We start from the raw sequence: 20,234 nt of genomic DNA on the forward strand, positions 1-20,234 counted from the left end.
ATAACAGCCCCAGTCCAAAGGTGCACAAAAGATACTTTAGTGTATATTTACTTAATAACTGTGGTGTTATTGATTTGACAGCTCCCGAGAGTCATCTTGTCTCAGGAGGCTCAGACAATCGGCTCATCGTCTGGGAGGCTCAAAATGGAAATGTAAGTCACCTGTTACATCAGACTGTAATTATCTATCGTTTTACATCTTCTAAAATGTCCTCTGGTGTTTCCAGTTTGTCCAGTCAGTGGAGTGCAAGGGCCACACTGGTCCAGTTTGTGCGGTGGATGCCATCTATGTGGAGGACTCAAAGATCCTGGTGGCCTCCTCAGCATCCGACTCCACAGTCAGACTGTGGCTCTGCAATGAAGACAATGAAGGTAACGGACACAAAAAAACTGGCAAATACATTTTACCGTCACCATCTGGAGTGATTGTGGTACAGCCATTTGTTGCCATAATAATGTTGGAAATGGTACAAAAGAATAGTTTTTGAATAGTAATACTTTGGGTAGGAATGATTGTTGTTATTTTGGGGGATTCCCAACCGTTTTTGCTTGTGAATCTTTTAATATGAAAGGATGTCTACTTAAGACCCATCGTTACTGGATGCATGTCTGAGTTGTGAGCAGTTGAATCACAGATGGTAAATGGACTTGCATTTATATTGTGCCTTTCTAGTCTTCTGTCCACTCAACGCACTTTACACTAAATGTAAACATTTACCCATTCATGGAAGGCCCTACCGTGCAAGGTCAACCTGCCCATCTGGATCTAAATTAATGCTCATTCACACACACTCGCACTCCAATTTGGGGTTCAGTATCGATATGCCACCCACAGTCGTTTCTCTTTTCAGACGGTTTCATTTAAATACGTTTTAAGCGTGAAGAGATAAAACTAAACCGTGTTTGTGACAAAGTAAACCCATTTTAGGAGTTTTGACAAGTAAAAAAAAAACACTGAGGTAAACTATATTGTGATTATTCTGAAAATCTAAATTTTACTTTCTCAATAAGTCAGCTTTGCATAACTAGTTCATTTCCACCAGGTGCCTTGCCCTTTTATTTTGATGTAGAACCCTATCCAGAAAGTAACAGACTTGCATATTACTTAATACATAAACAATCAATTGTATTCATTCCCTTAAAAGTAGCCTATCTGCCCCCTAGTGGTTGCTATGGGACATGGTAATATTTACAAACAACATGATCATTTTCCTCACCTCTGCAGTGCTGCAAAACTGTTGAGCCTTTAGCATGCATCACTTCTATGACATTGTGTCTGGATTTTTTTAACATGCACTTGCAATAGTCTTATTTTAAATGTTTGGTTAACATGTCGGCAAAACGGGTAAAACAATCAGTCAATGATAGAAAAAAGTGAATTTTTGGGAGGAAGAAAAATGAGTGTACGTAGTATGTCATCGCTCCTTGCAATATTTTTTATTTCCTAAGAAATGTAAGCTGACAGTGCCATCACAGCCGTATTAATTGTTATATTGCTTTGATTTCCTCACAAAGTTAAAAATCCGTGGTGATACAAGCTGTCATCCATATATTTCTTTTTTTCTAAGCTGTCACCCAACACTGCTTTTCTTCGTTGAAAGTTTCTGTCCACCTGTCAGTGCAGATGAACACTGATGCTGCTTGACAGTCATGGAAATTAAGCGTGTGTGTATGCGGGGCGTAACCTTGGGGTGGATTCCTAGTTAAAAATACTATCCATGTTGTGGTGAATTATGACAGCTTGAGAGGCCCTTGGCCTCTGCACATAAGGGGGTGGCAGAGAAAAATATATATTTTTTGCAAATATTTCAAACAGGAACAGTCAAAATAAATATTTTGTGTATTTTTGTATCTATTAAGACAAAACCCCCCAAACTATGTAGTTGAACAAAATCTGTCTTCTGTTTTAGTTGTGTAGTAGTATTACTCGTATAGCATCAGAAAGTTTAATTCTATGTGCATGTGTGTTCCTCAGCTGAGTGCCTCCATACCTTATCATTTGGCAGCAGTTTCATGATGGATGTCTCTCTGGCACTGTTGCCAGGCAGCAGAGGTAAGCCTAAGCTTCCCTACATAGACATCCTTTAAGTTGTGCGCCACATACAATCACACACACATACACACACACAGACATTTTTCCTCTCATGTCATCCATCTCAATTTGCTCCACTGCTTTAGTGCCTGTAACTGAATGTCATATTCAAAATGCAGCGCGTGTTTGAAGTGTCTCATGTCAATTTGCCTTTCTGTCTTACATGCCGTTCGTCTGTTTGATGCTGTGTTTCATCTTTTCCTTCCACTTCGCTCCTGTTTATAAAACATAGGCTTCGATGTAAATGTGTGCAATGTGAGTGTGTGTTCTTACATGACCGTGTGAAAACATTACCTTCTTTTTTCACAGTTCCCATACTGGCCTGTGGGGGTGATAACTCTCAGGTGCATCTGTATGTGCAGTCTAATGGAGAGGTGAGCTCTGACTGCCATTCTGTCAGGGGCAGATATTTCAGATTTTCCATGCAAACACTTTAAGTTTAATTACTGAAGTATAACAACAACATTTGACCTTTTTTTTATTTTTATTATTGATCTACAGCTCCATAAAGCCATGTCACTGCAAGGGCATGAAGACTGGATCCGTGGAGTGGCCTGGGCATCTCTAGGTGAGCGCTACTGTTTGGAGTAATGGTAGTATTACTCTTTTTGTATTAACTGTTAACTATACTAGTATGCTTGCATGTCTGACTTGACTCAAAGTCAGATATACATAAAATATACAATATATGTAGGCAGGGTTTTGTGATTAGAAAAACAGTCAGGTTAGACATTTCAGAGCAGGAAAAATACACATTTTGTAAGTGCTCTTGAGCTCTTCTCAAAACACCAACGTCTTCTCAAACTCGGTTATTATTTTCTTGGGGTACCAGGGCTGAGGTTTCAGCCAAGGATCTCTTCAATAGGTGGTGACGGTAGTAACGACTCGGTCACCAGTGTTTGGTTTGGGCAAGCTAGCAACGTAAGCTAGCAAGACACGTTTGATACTCAATTAAAAAACATTATAAGACTCTTTGATTTCACGTTTTCTTAATGGCTAATTAAGAGTTCTGTAGATGGTATATGGGCAAAACATTGCTTTTTACAGTCTATTAGTTGAGTATACATTTAAAACAATGCTTTTTTTATATTATAATTATTATATATTTGTATAATATATTATATTATAGATGTATATTATATATATTTTATTATATTATATTAAGATCATTACTTATATGTATATGTGATAAAAAATAATTTATTTATTTAAGTTATAGAAAGGGGTAGGACCTTGAAAGTGTTTACTTCTACCTACGCCTTTTCTTGCATATTATATTAATTAATTTAGTTAATTTCTTGTACATGATAATTGTTTATTTCATGGTTTTTGTTTCTTTATCTGTTACATGTTGGAAACAAATCCATCGGTTCTAAACTTATCGTTAAGGATGTATCAAATGTTAGAGAGCAAAAAGACAATTTTCCTATTTTAGATCAATAGAGCATTTAGTAAAATCAAAACTAGACACAGCCTTTAAACAACTTATTTTGAGTCCAGTCACCAACTAGCAGCTTATTCACAGTATTGTGATAACACATGGCAATGTATGGATCCAATCCAAGCTATACTAATTATGTAACCCTCTTCAATGGCCCTTCATTACTGCACTGTTCTGACTGTGTAAAAGCTATTTCATCTCCTTAACCAGCCCTCTACACCAGTGTCTCCTTCCCACTCACAATCTATGACCTACTCCACACTGACAGGCTACAAGCCAGCAAAGAGACAGAGAGATGTCTGTTTATATCAAACATCCCCATAGGAATGACAAAACCCTCTCTCCAGTGTGATAGTAGTTACATAAATCATTATGTTCTTTTATGACTTAGCGGATGGCAAATTGCAGCACTAGAGGTCCAGTATATCATATCTGTTAAACACTGGCATTCAGTGCATGATGCTATTTTCTCTTTTTGTGTTTCTATCTTTATCATATTTTTTAAATTACGATTTCCTTCCCATAAATCTTAGTAGTAGAATAAAATAAGCATTAGTGTAAAATCAGCTGGTCATATATCATCATTTTAAGGTTTTTACTTTTGCTGAAGGGAGGGTTGTCTGTCTTTTTGGTTCAACCTTCTCATGCGAGATTGATTTTATAAAAAGTAATATAATAAGATTGTTTAGCATCACACGTTGGTTATTCTTCAGTGAAATGAAACACATCGACTGTGGCTGTTAACAGTTTGGAACGTAACTAAACTGATTTGTTATGCATTGGCGTTTCCCTCAGTGCACAAACTGATCTGGAGTTCCACTTTATCATTCGAACTGTAACCAAAACACTGAATATGTTGTTTACATGTATCACTTTGGCTGTAACACCAAACCAGCTGTGTGTAGAACGACAGCTTACTAATGTTGCAGTTGGTGAGCGTGTGCCATTCACAGCTGTCTCCCACTGCTGCGTGTCAGTGAGCAGTGACTTAAAACATTTACTGACAGTGAATTAGTTGTTGGAGCTCAGCAGGAAAAACTTACCTCTGAGTCTCCAGCTGCTGCTCCAAAACACATCTGGCCTTAAAGGTTGAAATTTGACAGTCAGACGCCCAATCTCAGGCAAAACCATCAGCTCTGATACTTTCTTTTTATTTGAGTATTTGTTGCAATTTAGAGTGGGGTGAGCAGGTTTCTTTTTAATGTAATGACAAAAACCCCCCTAAAAATCCACATGCATGATTCTAAATAAGTTGCCTGTGGGTAATTTAAAATGTAGGTATCAAAATAATGTTTCATAGAAAAAAGTTGGACAGGCTCAAGAAAGTCACCAATGCGAGTAGCTTTGCCAGAGCTTCAGGCGAGTATCAAAGAAATCATTGTGATTATTAACGTAATTTCATCATGATCGACAGACAATTATGGCCGAACTCCTACCTCTCCCACCATGCAGGAGGCCTTAGGTGGTAGCAACAGAGAGAATTTTTAATAAGTCTGTTTATCTTGGCAGAGGCAATTCTGGGCCAGTGGCCATTGGACTAAACCTTAAGCACATACTGTGACAGACAGGCACACTCGGAGATAGTGGCTTAAGCTTTGTTTGTAGTCTGCCGGTACTCCTGCTGTCACACTGGCCATGCCACAGTCAGCAGCATTCTGCTATAATGCCTTGATAACAGTTCTAACAATCAATTAAAGACAACTGGAGCCTACAGACGAGCAAGGTGTGGCTCATTACAGACCATAAAACAAAACTTGGTATTTTTGAATCCATTACAGAACAGTTTGTTAGGCTCAGTTCTAAATTGTCCATAATGGCTCAATTATGTGTCGCTCTAAATACAGTGGGGCAAAAAAGTATTTAGTCAGCCACCAATTGTGCAAGTTCTCCCACTTAAAAAGATGAGAGACGCCTGTAATTTTCATCATAGGTACACTTCAACTATGAGAGACAGAATGGGGGGAAAGAATCCAGGAAATCACATTGTAGGATTTTTAATGAATTAATTGGTAAATTCCTCGGTAAAATAAGTATTTGGTCACCTACAAACAAGCAAGATTTCTGGCTCTCACAGACCTGTAACTTCTTCTTTAAGAGGCTCCTCTGTCCTCCACTCGTTACCTGTATTAATGGCACCTGTTTGAACTTGTTATCAGTATAAAAGACACCTGTCCACAACCTCAAACAGTCACACTCCAAACTCCACTATGGCCAAGACCAAAGAGCTGTCAAAGGACACCAGAAACAAAATTGTAGACCTGCACCAGGCTGGGAAGACTGAATCTGCAATAGGTAAGCAGCTTGGTGTGAAGAAATCAACTGTGGGAGCAATTATTAGAAAATGGAAGACATACAAGACCACTGATAATCTCCCTCGATCTGGGGCTCCACGCAAGATCTCACCCCGTGGGGCCAAAATGATCACAAGAACGGTGAACAAAAGTCCCAGAACCACACGGGGGACCTAGTGAATGACCTGCAGAGAGCTGGGACCAAAGTAACAAAGGCTACCATCAGTAACACACTACGCCGCCAGGGACTCAAATCCTGCAGTGCCAGACGTGTCCCCCTGCTTAAGCCAGTACATGTCCAGGCCCGTCTGAAGTTTGCTGGAGAGCATTTGGATGATCCAGAAGAGGATTGGGAGAATGTCATATGGTCAGATGAAACCAAAATAGAACTTTTTGGTAAAAACTCAACTCGTCGTGTTTGGAGGAGAAAGAATGCCGAGTTGCATCCAAAGAACACCATACCTACTGTGAAGCATGGGGGTGGAAACATCATGCTTTGGGGCTGTTTTTCTGCAAGGGGACCAGGACGACTGATCCGTGTAAAGGAAAGAATGAATGGAGCCATGTATCGTGAGATTTTGAGTGAAAACCTCCTTCCATCAGCAAGGGCATTGAAGATGAAACGTGGCTGACCTAGCCAGTCTCCAGATCTCAACCCCATAGAAAATCTGTGGAGGGAGTTGAAAGTCCGTGTTGCCCAGCGACAGCCCCAAAACATCACTGCTCTAGAGGAGATCTGCATGGAGGAATGGGCCAAAATACCAGCAACAGTGTGTGAAAAGCTTGTGAAGACTTACAGAAAACGTTTGACCTCTGTCATTGCCAACAAAGGGTATATAACAAAGTATTGAGATGAACTTTTGTTATTGACCAAATACTTATTTTCCACCATAATTTGCAAATATATTCTTTAAAAATCAGACAATGTGATTTTCAGGAAAAAAAAATTCTCATTTTGTCTCTCATAGTTTAGGTATACCTATGATGAAAATTACAGGCCTCTCTCATCTTTTTAAGTGGGAGAACTTGCACAATTGGTGGCTGACTAAATACTTTTTTGCCCCACTGTATAATCAGCTTTACCTAAGCTCAGCTGTACTTTGAGGTAAATACGACAGTTCTCAAAGTATTGCTATCCACCACAGTAATAATAATATTTGATATAATATCACACCTTTCATCATAGCAAGTAAAAACACAAAGTCAATTTCGATAACTTGATTGATAATTTTTTTTAAGAGTTAATAGAAAATGTCTCTGTCGCCAGGAAGGTTTTCATGCTCTCTCTGACTCATTCAGGTGGGGAGCTGTTATTAGCCAGCTGTTCCCAGGACTGCCTCATCAGAGTGTGGAGGCTGTGTGCCAAGTCTGGGACAGACGCCCACATAGAGGACGATCACACCATCATCAAAATGAAAGAGGACGTTTTTGAAGTGAAGGAGAGAGGTGAGCGGGCCATTCGGGCTTGATATATAAAAAGGTTGCTAATTAACCAAATGAATAGACAAGCTTTTTGATGGTATAATGGCACATGGTGGTTACAGACCTCCATAAAGAACAAAGTGTGTGTTTTTATGTGTGTTTACCTTTATCGGTGTAACACATACTCTGATTGATTGTTTTTCATGGCACATTTAGAATTGAATATAGTTGGCCACAAACATGTAAACCTACCCATTTATTCAGCCACCTTTCTCTTTTACATAGTATAAAACTGATATCTTGATAACAGTCTTCGTTTGGCCTCTCTGTGTTTCTGCTGCAGACGTGTCCTCTGTGTTTGCTGTGTCTCTTGAGACAGTCCTGGCAGGCCATGAGAACTGGGTCTATGGAGTCCACTGGCAGCCTCCTCTCTACAAAGGTACCTTGATTAATAAGGGAAGGGATCGGTCATTACTCACAAAAGTTTCAGATAATTGCCAGTAGGTTCCTGGAAAAAGTAGTGTCGTGTCTAAAAGTGAATCAAACTTTCAGAATCTGACATAGTTACCTCTAAACATTTCAGTCTTTTATTCTGTTTCTACAGCCAGTGGAAGTAAATGGATTGGTGTTTCTCTCCCCTTGTCTAACAATGCTGTTGCTCACAAAAGGCAGCACAAGACGGTGACAATTTCAAAGGGGAAAAAAAAAGGAGAAAAACGGGTGTCAAAAGTTATTGTCTTAATTAGCTCTCTGGGGAAAAGGCTGATGGATGTGCTAAATCTTCTCTTTAAACTGTGGTTGCCTTAAAAGCTTATTACATCAAGATCACTTCACACCTGTCCCAGCTTTTGTATCACACATCATTATGTTTCGATACTACAAGTAAGCAAAGCTGCTCAATTACGAGGGCAGAGCTAGTAGCGATTATTTTGTTCAATATTGTAAATAAAACAATTTTTCTTTACAAAAATATATTTTTTTTGATAAGCATTGATTCTAATAATTTGAATATGATACCATGCATCCTAAAACTTCTTTTCTTAATAAATCCCTAAAATGAAACACTGTTGCACTCCCGTTGCAGTTAATCCTTGAAGCAAAAATGCCATTCAGTTTTGGAAGACCAGCTAACCCAAGCACCATTGCTTGTAATGTGTCCTTCCTACATGTTAACACATGTAGGAAGCACTTGATTTGATGCATCAGCAGGGCAGGCAACCTAAATATAAAGTGTCAGTGACATATGCTCCTGACTTATAGTTACTATGAAAAACGTTTAACTGGTTATGAAACAGTCACAGAAGTATACTGATGTCTCTTCATGATCTACATAAGTAATTTTCACTGAGAATATTGGCTATTACTATATAGTTATTCATTATGCTTGTCATCGGTACCACTGGGGTTGGATTCCGCGCAATATCAGACTAAATCATGCAGGTCCACCAGAAACACCTTCAGCTTAGACTCCAGCGGGGCCTCCAGCAGCAACCGGCCTGCTGCAGCCAGATCCAGATGTGGCTTCGCTGCCATCTTGTTCCTGCAGTCAGAGCTCTGGCAGTAGGTGGGACGGGCCGCAGCGGTTCCTCATTCGGCCAGTAGCGAAGCTTTTCCCCTCTGGTCCTTTGATCCCTGCTTGGAGCAAACATCTGCACTATGCTGTTGGAGACCACGGCCCTGTTGTTAGGCCCGCTGGAGGGCAAAGAGGCACAGGAGAACCAGAACCAGGACTGCTTAGGGCAGACGGTCAGATCGTGCTGCAGTTATATTACAGGTTCACAAGGGATTCTGGTGCTCGGATACACTAGCATATTAATATATGTTAGTTATATATTAAAGTTCCTTTTAGTAACTTTAAATAAATTGTTGAGACAAAATCATGATCATTCTTACTGTGCAACCATAAAAACAAATCATAGAAGTTAACAAACCACTGGCCTTATAATTGACTGTATTCTGTTGAGAATTATTGACAGTGTATAATGCTCTTTGTCTCCCCTGGCAGGTGGTGAGCTGCAACAGCCACTCAGTCTTCTCTCAGCCTCCATGGACAAAACCATGATCCTCTGGGCTCCTGAGGAGGGATCTGGAGTCTGGGTGGAGCAGGTGAGTTTTGACTTGAGTACATGGTATCAATTACTCTATGCAGGGAACACAGGGTTTGCACGTAGACCCACAAACCAATTTCCTACTCTATTGCTGCCAGCTTCCTTTTTCAGTAGCTCTTGACATGATCCAGGAGCTTGAGCCCTTCCCTAGTATTTTCTCTCCTGCTGTCAGTGCCCCTGCTTCAGTTTTCACTCTCCCTGACATTGAGGTGTCAGGAATGGAAGTGATAGACCGGGATGAAGAGCCGCCGAGCCTGTGAGTTTAGACAAGTCGAGATTGACCTGCCCCGTCTTCCCTTCTATCACTCACTCACACTGAACCCCCTCTTTTAGGGCAAATACCCCAACACATCCGACGTGGGGATGGAGAGGCTTTTGGAGACATGCCATAGCCTCTGCCATAGCCTCTGCCGCCTTACTCATTATCATTTTTTTTCTTTCACTTTCACTCCACGCTCCCGTCTTCTGTCATTTTCTGTCCTCCACCTTGTCTTTTTCTCCACCGCTTGCCTCCCTTTCTCTCCTCCTGTCTAGTCTCCCTCTCACACATTCTCTCTCTGACGTTTTCCTCTCGCTCCCCGCTACCTCGTCTCTCTGAGCTACCAACAGCTGCTGTTGTGCCAGAATGAGGCTAAATTTAACACAAGTGCGCATTGAGATGAAAAAGCTGTTTTCTGCCCATCTGCCCCACAGTTTTTATTTATTTATTTATTTTTAAATACAACTTGCAAATTCTCAGGTGGTTCAATATTACCTCAGATTACCTTTCCATGTACCTGACAAAAACACAGAAACAACAAGTGCTCATTGGCAGACTTGCGAAAATATAGACATGCTCCCACATGCAGAATGTATCCCACAGTGTGTGGGATACATGTGCACACACGGCACACAGGCGCGTGTGCACACAGGCGCCCAAATACACACAAAAATTGCTCACCTTGCCATAGCAGGCCTCTTGAGTGTGATCACATATGAGGGGATGAGAAAGATTCCACATTTGATCAGTTACATTTTTGCGCCTTTGATCTCATCATTCTCATTCACTATTGAGAGCAACAAAGAGCACAGAAAAGAGCAACCGTGAAAGTCTTGATTATCCTCTCTGACAAAAGGGGAGATGATTAGAGCCTGAAGCTGGTGCCGATTCCCGTCACATATTCTTCACAGTATTTTTAGACAAAGGTGGTCCGTGGAAATGAAAAGCAGCAGCAAGATTTTGAAGTAACGTTTGGTGTGGCCAATTTTCCTCCACAGCTCAGACCTTTCTTCTTGATTCCAAAAATAATATAAACCTACCGAAAATAAGTTTTGTGTTGAATTTAGAAGTGCAGTTCTTTCCTCTTCTCTTTTTTTGCTCCTCCTGTTTTTTCTTTTTTCTCAAACCAGAGAGCCTAACCCTTTGAACTGACAGGTTCCCTGCCTATGAAGGAAGCTCAACCTTTGAAGCTCTAACACTTACACAAACAAACTGATTCACATGTGCTACAATGAAATGTTAGTTAATTAATCTGTATTTACATTTATTTTCCATCTTTACACGTTAGACAGAATCAAAGGCATTTGGTTCATTTTTGGGTGTTTTCCATAATCATAATTAGCCTAAAAAAAAGGTTTAATCTACAGGACTTTGAAGTTATTGGCAGAGCAGATTCCACAGCGCTAACTGACCAGCCATGTGTGCCTTAATTAGCCGATTTTGACAAAGAAGCGCTCCACTTCTTCACGCTGATTAGAGTAATTGGTGAGACTTAATGGAGAGCAGGGTTAGCAGTGGGGTGGCCGGGGTCCACCGCTGCGTAAAGCACATCTTACTAACAAGTCACACTGGTAATTAACATCTCAGACTGACCACAGCGGGCCACTACGACGCCTGGAGGGATGTCAGTTTGTGTGGGTGTGTTTGTTAGTCGGAGAGATAACCTATTTTCAGACCTTGGCTTGTGTGCTTTCCACAGTTTACATTTGGCCGCATGGCAGATCAAGCTCCTAAGGCCTTTGAGCCTTAGGAGCACTCCGCTCTAAGAGCATTGTCGTTCAGGACACCTTTGCTGCTTGCACTGACCTTTGCTAAGAGAATGTGTGAACCAACTGCCCTTTCGGTGCACTCCAGTTGCTGATGCTTTGTTGGGCTACTTTCAGACCCAATCCCTCTTTTGTTCCCAAGAACTTAAATGGCAGTTCACCCCAAAATAAAAATGAAAAACATGTTTTCTCCTTACCTGCAGTGCTATTAATCAATCTAGATTGATTTTGTGTGAGTTGCCTATTTTTGGATATTGGTCGTAGAGATGTTCCAGGCAGAGCCCTCTATCTAGGGCAGTGGTTCTCAACCTGGGAAAAACAGCGACCTGATTGTTGAAACTTGAAATGTTAGAGAACCACTGACCTGGGAACCTGTCACTCGTTGAAGATGCTGTAGAATAGCAGAGAGCAGCGTGTGCTTCTTCATATACTCTTGGGTCCACTGCCATTTGGGTAGGAACCTCCTGATTGGTCGGCTAAGTTTTTCAGTGGGTGAACGAATGCTCGTGATTGGAGGAGACTTTTACCCATAGAGTCCAGTAGAGTGCTCCATCTGTGCCTATAAAACTACCATTACGATATTGTAAACCTTTGTTTTATTTGACTCTCCCAGCTCTCATTAAGTGTTGATTTATTTTCGATCAGCTTAACTCATTTAAAGATGTGGAAAGCAATTCAGAGGCTACACCAGTCATAGTCATTTATTGAGCCAAATATCAAACATTTGCTGGTTCTGCCATTTCAAATGTGAGGATTGTCTGCTTTTTCTTAGTTTCATATCCTTATGAATTGAATATTTTTGGGTTTGGACTGCTTGTTGAACAAAACCTTTGGTTTCTCTCAAATTTTCTAAAGGAAACCGTTGTTGACTAATCAAGACAAATCAGAAGATTAAAAGATAATAAAGTAATCCTAATACTGTATGTTATACATCTTAACAACAAGAGTAGTTGATGGGAAGAAGGCCCAGTTTCTCAATGTGTTGGTCAGTATTTCAGCCTGAAAGGTTTATTTGAAAACCTGTACTCCACACTGTATGGGTTTTTCCCAGCTTGGCTAAGCTCATTCAGCACCCATCACCTCTTTCTCTCCTTCAAATAATGATGTATGCCTTCCCCTTCTTTTCTGTCCTTGTTATATTTCTCCCCCATACCCCCGCTGGCCAGTGATAAGGCACGCTGTGCATCCATATTGTTCCCTCACTCGTAAACAAGACAGATGACGGCTTTTTGCCTCTGTGAGTTTTTGCATGATTTACGGCAGGCTCTTGTGTGCAGAATTTTAAAATCAATCTGCTTAATGTTGCATCTCGTTCTCTCTCAATCTCAGCATCTTATGTTTATACCTGAGTGTCGCGCTTTCCTCTATGCCTGTCTCTCACTGAATGGCTGGAGGATCGTGCCATTCCAAGTGAAGGCGTGCCTTTATCGCTGCCATTAGTTCCGCTGTGTTTCAGCCTGCAGACAGGCGTTATTTTCGAAGGTCATTGATGACCGACACTAGCTCCCTAAGAAGGCCGAATGATTGAGGATATCACTTTACTGACAGTCGACATACCGAAGATATGTATGTGTTTGCTATGGTGAGATATGGTGTGTTTGCGTGAACACTTTCAACATGTTTGTTTAACATATTATTGTTGCAAATACGTTCCTGTGTGTCTCTCCTGCAGTCTGCCTCAGGTTAATGCTGCAGCATAACATGCCCTCACTCTACCTACCTGCCTCAAGAAAAGATAACCGGCTAAGCTGTACATCTATTAAAATCATTCAAGTGTGAATTTAACACTTCTCATATTTCCTCACAGCCAATGTCCATATCATTTAAGGCACAAGCTAATTAAAGATGATGGAGATATGTGCTGCTGAAGGAGCAGTGTAGCGCTCTCTAGGGTTGCTTCGGTTATCGATTTGAATAGATCTCCCCTTTGGGCCCAGTTTACCTTTCAAGGCCTCAGGGCCAGATAAAGCTTTTAATTGTTTGAATTCCTCCGTGAGAAATTGGCCTGGTTAACAGAATAGTCTCAAAGTCCAGTTAGTAAACAGTTTCTCTTTGACCGGTTAGGTATTAAAGTATAAACTCAAAAGATTGAGTAGTTAAGAATGAAGTTTTCTTACATTGACTATTTTCAAAATATTGACAGTTCATGGTTGGAAAATCTCTCTATTGCCTAAATAAGAATTCCTGTGGATTAATTTCTACATTGTTTCAAGTTATTTCTGTCTAGTTCCATAATCCTGCTTTGAATCCCACCGATCATGCAAGCAACTGGATGAGATATTAACCCATTTAATCCCATCGGTTTTAAATGTCTTGTTTCTCTATTTCTGTATGTAATTTCTGTTCTCTATGGATATTAATGTCAATGACAGGATGAATGAATACAGCTTGTTATTCAGTTTTGACATTTTTAGAACCAATCAGAAGCTTTTTATTTCACATTATGGCTGAATGTTGTTCTTTTCTTTGGTTTTAATCCTCTGTTTTGCCTCCTACACTTCTGTTTACTTTAAATGTACTTCTTTATTTCTTTTATTTTTGTTCCCTTCTTTGCAAAAAAACTTTAAAAGAACTAAATGTGAGTTAGAATGACCTCAGATAGAGTTTTAACAAGCGACTTTTCTTTTGTCAGTGTAATTGGTAACTGCGCTTAAATCAAAATGGTCTTTCTGCCCCAGGTAGTGATTTTAATCCACAAAATTCGATACAGAATTGTCTTGACACACAAAAGCAAGGTCTTAGATTGGACAGGTGGTCAGAATCCTATAAGAATGATTTTTATTTTCTAGCATTTTAGTGAGCTGAGGCAGTGATTTTGGGTGTTTTCAAACTGGATTGGGTTTTTTTCAGAAGAAGCTCAGACCTTACTGTCTATATGATCGGCCCTATGAGCATGCTGTAGGGGTCACCAGCTCTCACCCAAATCCAATTTATGTAAATCCTTCTGGGTTCTCAGTCTTTGCCATTTTTCATTATTATTTGTTTTGTATGATATGCTGCGCTGCAATTGCTTTCATTTTGTAGACAAATGTATTTTGTTAGAAAGACACAACAGTTTATTCAGCTCTAATAAGTCCCATTTTGCATAATTTCTCATTTGACTTGTCAGTTTAATTTGCTGTCTTTTCTGCTTCTATCCACCATTATGCAGCCTCATAGTTAATAGCCTCTTAGAGGGAGAATGAGAGCAGATTTTAAAACTTTTTCCTTCTCCGCTTCTTCTCTACGAGTCAAGCCTGTAGGTTTACACAAAACCCAAGTATTTGAGAACTAAGATGTATATGCTAAAATAGACTGCATGCCAGAATATCATATAGGATTAGAGGAGGCTAAATTCATAAAACTCCATATGTTAATGCACCTCTTGTGGTGTTCATCTTTGTCTGCAGCCAGTCAGTGACTGACCCAGAAACTAAATGTTCTTCACCCACCCGAGTGTGTTGAATACGCAGATGAGTTGATGTTTCTGATCACGACAGGTGCGCGTAGGGGAGGTTGGTGGCAACACTCTTGGTTTCTATGGCTGCCAGATGAGTCCGGATGGCTCCATGATCATGGCTCACGCTTTTCATGGAGCACTACATCTGTGGTGCAAAGATCAAGACAAAGAGGTGAGCCTCAGTTACTCTTGAACTTTCAAATCAATATAATGCCTGTATTTTTTTCATGTCTGTTTGTTCAGTTACAATATACATGTTCTAGTTATGTCTTACATTTGCACAAGACATTTTCCATGAAGCACTGGAATTATAAGGTGTTTGAAGTAACATTCAATGTTAGAGTATGTGTGAGACAGTGATTTATGTAATTAGACACACCAAGTCTCTTGTTTAGCATTAAATTTGACTGGCTTCACATGCGTCTTACTTGGTTGTCCCTGGGAAAGAGTGGGAGTCTGAAGAAATAACTATTTCAATTACACCGGCTCAGAAGGTGAATTTAAAGTGCAGCACAAACTTGAAGGTGTTGATGACTAATTCAGATGTTTCAAAGGAAATCGACTTCGCAGAGAGCAACACCTAAATTATAATTACCCACTCTCATGCCAATCATACTAGTTATTGGACTTATGTGTATTTAGATGGAAAGTTAAATAGGAAATCAGAGGTTTGTAAACTGATCATGCAATGCTGTCTGACCAGGGACAATGGAGGCCTGGGGTTGTGATATCGGGTCACTTTAATGCAGTCCAGGACCTGAGCTGGGATCCTGAGGGTGAGTTCATCCTAAGTGTGGGCTCAGACCAGACCACCAGACTCTTTACTCCATGGAGGAACCAAGATGCCAAACAGGTAAAATACACTTAGAATCATCTATAACATCTAGATGTAGAAGAAGAATTGGTTAGCTGCTTGTAGCTCAGAATTAGTCACAGTATTTTTAAATGTTGTAAGTGCATTGTTAGGTAATGAATTGAATAACCACATGGTAAGTTTACTAATAATTCATCACATTGACGCAAGTACTCTATAAACCTAATATCGCCATAAAGCAGTCCTTTTCAGTGATTGCCCTCTATGCCCTAAAGTAACTAAACATATTTAGGGGTTGTTACCCTTGTATAAAGAATATAGCAAAATCTCACAGTCTATATCATCATCATAGCATCACCCCTTTCAGGAATAATGGGAATACACTGTTAATAAAACACACACATCAGAGTTTTATTTTCCTTAAAGAAAGTAATACATTTTAGAGATTATAATCAATCACTGCTATTGGTGGTTTTCCTCTGTATGAAATGAGCATGTGTAGATGAAACGCTACCATGCCACATTTCTTTATTCATGAGACAATATAAAAGAAAGTTTTCACACACCTGGCATCAACATGTCGACATAAAGTTTTAGGCTTCTCCATTTCATCTTCTGGTCTCCAGGCTGTGAGCAATAGTTAGTATGCATCTCTCCTCTCAACACCGGCCCGTTGTATTAACCTCTGTGGGATAGTCTGCACCGAATATATATTCTACATGTCGAGTTTGATAAAATATGTTTAGGAACTGTTCCTGATTGAATTTAGTAAGTTGTGACTTAATAATAAAGAGTTTTTTGGAAGTGATTTATTTTTGAGGGAAGGAATCATAACTTGAGATACAGGGATTGATTGGTTGCAGAAAAAGTACATCAGAAAACCATTCGCCCACTTGTTTCTGCACCTCAGTTTTATCCAGATGAAATTGTTAGAAATGGGGTAAAAGATGCCAGTTTGGCATCCAGTTCAGGTAGAAACATAATGAAGTTTCCAGTCTTCATTACATTATTGACGTTGCCAGTTTGGATTATTGCCACTTCATGCCGGTGCTATTGTAGTGCAGCCTTCAATTCTCTCTTGTAACAACACTTTGCATCTTAAGCTGGAAATGTTTCATTTAAACAAGAGAATCAATGTTGTATTTGGCTTGACTACAAACTCCTTGATGTGGGGCCAAGAAACACGGTTCCATAACGTCAGATTTATTGAAACACTGGCATATGCGGCTGGTTCGGATCATAATGACCAGATTTACATTTTCATAATATCCTTCTATGTCCTTTTCCCTCTGCAGACAACCTGGCATGAAATCTCACGGCCACAGATCCATGGATACGACATGCAGTGTCTGGCAATGGTTGGAAGGTTTCAGTTTGTGTCAGGAGCTGACGAGAAGGTCCTGCGAGTGTTTCAAGCACCTCGTAATTTTGTGGAGAATTTTGCTAACATCTCTGGGACCTCAAGAGAAAAGCTGTTGGCATCTAGTGTAAGTGCCAAATTAAATAAATATCTATTATAATATTTTCATGTCATTTTTATTCCATAAGTAGATATAGTCAAGTGATTAAACCCATGACCTTTAGAGCCGTCTGTCCAAAGATCAGGTCTCACTCAAACTTTCTTTGTAGTCTCACTTTGTTTTCCAACTTTAAAATTTGGGAGAGTGGGCCGCCCACTTCTTCATAGTTATTGATGTATGTGTGTGTGTGTGTGTGTGTGTCTCTATGTCCATTCATTTATCTGCTCGTTGCCAGGACTCTGCCAACCTTCCAGAAGGAGCCAGCACACCTGCTTTGGGTCTGTCCAACAAGGCTGTATTTCAAGGTGAAATACTTGCTCAGCTCCGCATGCAAGTGTATCAGGGCACAGTATGGGGCCAGGTTTTATTTGACGATCAATTTAATGATCTCCATACAGCAGTTTGAGACAGCTGTGTCTTATTAAAATGAGGGTTTGTTTAGTATTTTGTTCATTTTATGTATGTACTATTCAAATAGTCAAATATAATTACAGAAATGTCATTTTAATTTACAGGTGACCTTGCCCCAAAAACCAATAATGAAGCGGGGCAGTTCAACAGTGTATCTGATCAATACCAGGAGTCCTACTTCCACCCGCTCATCATGACTGGTACGGTTTACCTGCAGAAAAAAACCATACAAGTATTTTTTTTCTCCAACATAACATGGTCGTTTCTATGATTTTATGGTTATCTCAGTAAAACCTCATTTACTTTAAACCTCCCTGATGACTAATTTTGGAGCCAAAATGCATCCCTGTCCCCTCCATAGCCTGATTCATTTTCCTCATTGTTATCCACTCAGCTAGCTCGGCGCACATTTAAGAGTTCCAGTCTGCCTGTCGCTAGATGTTCTTGTAAGAGACAATTATGTGCGGCCAGACGGACAGCTAGTCATTATGGCTCTCGCCATGCTGTATTCCCACAGTGCCTTAGGTCTGCTGGAGGCGGATGGTATTACAGCTGGAGAGGGCATGAGAGGAAAAGGGTAGTAGGTGATAAAGAGGAAATGGATGTGTCAGGAAAAGGGGATGTGAGGAAAAGCAGAAATAAGACACGAAAATTGCCGGCTGTTTCTACAAAATTAGAATAAAATCTCAAATGCAGGATAAGATGGATGGGTTTGGGAATGGAAATGCCATTGAGTTGATGCGAGAGAGAACAGAGGTACATAGAGGAAGAAAAAGCAAAATGGAGAAAGTATTTGCAGTGAAGGGGCAGATGGGAAATGGGTGAGAGTCAAATTAAGAGAATGTAGCTTGGTGCTTTAAAACCCCTGGGCCAGAGGGTGTCAAGGGCTGTCATCAGCATGATTGAAGCCACTCCTTAATCTGCAATGCTAATTAGAAAGCAGGCTTATGTGATTGCAAAGTTTAAGTATCGATGACCCCAGGCTATGTAGGGAGCAGCCAAGTGCGGAGACTGTTGTTAACAATGCATTTTCACTCCTTTGATTGGCTTCCGCAAGCTAGGAGACAAATTAATAATTAGGCGAAATGGAAAGCCGATGACCAACAAGAAAGACACAATAAGTGTAGCTTTCAATTATATGCAAGCGAACGCAGAGCAGGCTTTTGCAGAGCCTGCAGTGTGAATGAGAGGATTGGCTATATTTGATCCCACTCAAAGCCAACAGCCGTTAAGAATCGGAGATAAAGCTCCAGTTGTTTCAAAATAGCTTTTTGGGGAAAAGCGTCAAGTTTCAGGGCTGAGGATTTCATGCAAGCTAAATGCTGAAATAGGCTGTATGTGAAAGTGAGAGTGAGAGAACATTGTCTCCAGGCAATCAATTGTGTTCTCAGTCTTCCATGTAGTTTTTGGTTCACTCTTTCCTTTTCTCTTTTTTCCCCTTTTTAATTTGTAAGCCTATCGCATACACACACGCTCACATTCAGGTTTATATCCGTCGCTCTTTGGGTTAAAAGAACAGGGATTTAAAAGAAGGAAATTATAATAGCCACTTGGGTGTAATCCTCATTTAGTAAATTAGAAACTGGTTGTATTTAAATTTTAAAACAGCTCAGTTTTCAGGGCCTTGGAAATGACAGTTATGTAATGGTTTTAAAGTTGACTGTGTGTCTGTGTGTGTTTGTAGAGCCCCCACCAGAGGATCATCTTCTCCAGAACACACTCTGGCCTGAGGTCCAGAAACTGTGAGTCTCCGAATGTCTCTCTGCCAACATTATACCAAAAACCTCTCAGCTTGTCTTTAGTTTCAATGTACCTACTGGTACAAACAATATCCAGAGTCCTGAGATATGTTCAATATCAATCCCCACTACATGTTTCCTTTTTATATAATTCATTTCCCTATAAAGACACCAGAGTTTCCATAATACTCTTAATGACGCAACATTTCCAGGTGGAATTTTGTTTGTTTTGTTTTGCCCAAAGGTTTTTTTTGTTGCTAAAAAATGTTCCAAAAGCCTATGGTTGTCTCCCTCCTTGTATTCATCAGCCAATCAGCTTCATGCCATCCCATGGGCCCCTTCTTTAGGCTGAATATATTGCCTCCATTTGTGGCCAATGTTAAATCCATTTACCTGTCAATCCGCCATAAACATGACATATGGCATAGCCGTTTATTCAATGTGTGGGCATTGTTTGTTGAAAGGCATTTTTCTACCTCCATTTGGCTTCACCCCTTTGAATCATTTAGCGCATAATAGAAACATTAAAATGAGTAAGTGGCCGAATTATTTTTGTGGCATAAATAATACTCTCAGCGTCGTGGCCAAATTGCTGCAGCATTTGAAAGCTTCGTGGTTGGGGAGGAATTTCTCTCCACTGAGTTGCAGGCTGTGATTTTTACTTTGTTGACATTTCAAAACAAGCAGGTGATAGTCGGCGAGCTAAAAGTAATTAGGCTGCGAGTGATTAGCCGGAGCAGCATCATCATTGTTCATCTCTGTCAGCGGGAGAAGGACCAGTCATTGCAGATCAGTATTTTAATTTCACACTCTGTCTGCTTATTTACCTGTCAGCAAGGTAGCGATGGCTAGAGCCTGGACGCTTGTCGGGGAAGAGATTACTTAATTTACTGTCAGTCTGGGAGCACTGTCTTTGTTGTTGTCCCCCCCCCC

At 40.3% G+C, this 20,234-nt stretch overlaps 1 protein-coding gene across 1 annotated transcript in view; it reads left to right on the forward strand.

Annotated features, from left to right (window-relative positions):
- elp2 (elongator acetyltransferase complex subunit 2) overlaps positions 1-20,234 on the forward strand; it is a 28,082-nt gene that overhangs the window by 892 nt on the left and 6,956 nt on the right. The window contains exons 3-16 of the mRNA XM_054605850.1: positions 82-152; positions 227-371; positions 1,975-2,052; positions 2,401-2,465; positions 2,593-2,659; positions 7,123-7,269; positions 7,589-7,684; positions 9,251-9,351; positions 14,858-14,989; positions 15,521-15,670; positions 16,927-17,118; positions 17,387-17,456; positions 17,667-17,762; positions 19,247-19,304. Of these exons, the coding sequence (XP_054461825.1) occupies positions 82-152; positions 227-371; positions 1,975-2,052; positions 2,401-2,465; positions 2,593-2,659; positions 7,123-7,269; positions 7,589-7,684; positions 9,251-9,351; positions 14,858-14,989; positions 15,521-15,670; positions 16,927-17,118; positions 17,387-17,456; positions 17,667-17,762; positions 19,247-19,304 (1,468 nt within the window). The remainder of the gene's footprint in view (positions 1-81; positions 153-226; positions 372-1,974; positions 2,053-2,400; positions 2,466-2,592; positions 2,660-7,122; positions 7,270-7,588; positions 7,685-9,250; positions 9,352-14,857; positions 14,990-15,520; positions 15,671-16,926; positions 17,119-17,386; positions 17,457-17,666; positions 17,763-19,246; positions 19,305-20,234) is intronic.

The sequence above is a fragment of the Anoplopoma fimbria genome, chromosome 10, assembly GCF_027596085.1.
Source record: "Anoplopoma fimbria isolate UVic2021 breed Golden Eagle Sablefish chromosome 10, Afim_UVic_2022, whole genome shotgun sequence".
Lineage (NCBI taxonomy): Eukaryota > Metazoa > Chordata > Actinopteri > Perciformes > Anoplopomatidae > Anoplopoma > Anoplopoma fimbria.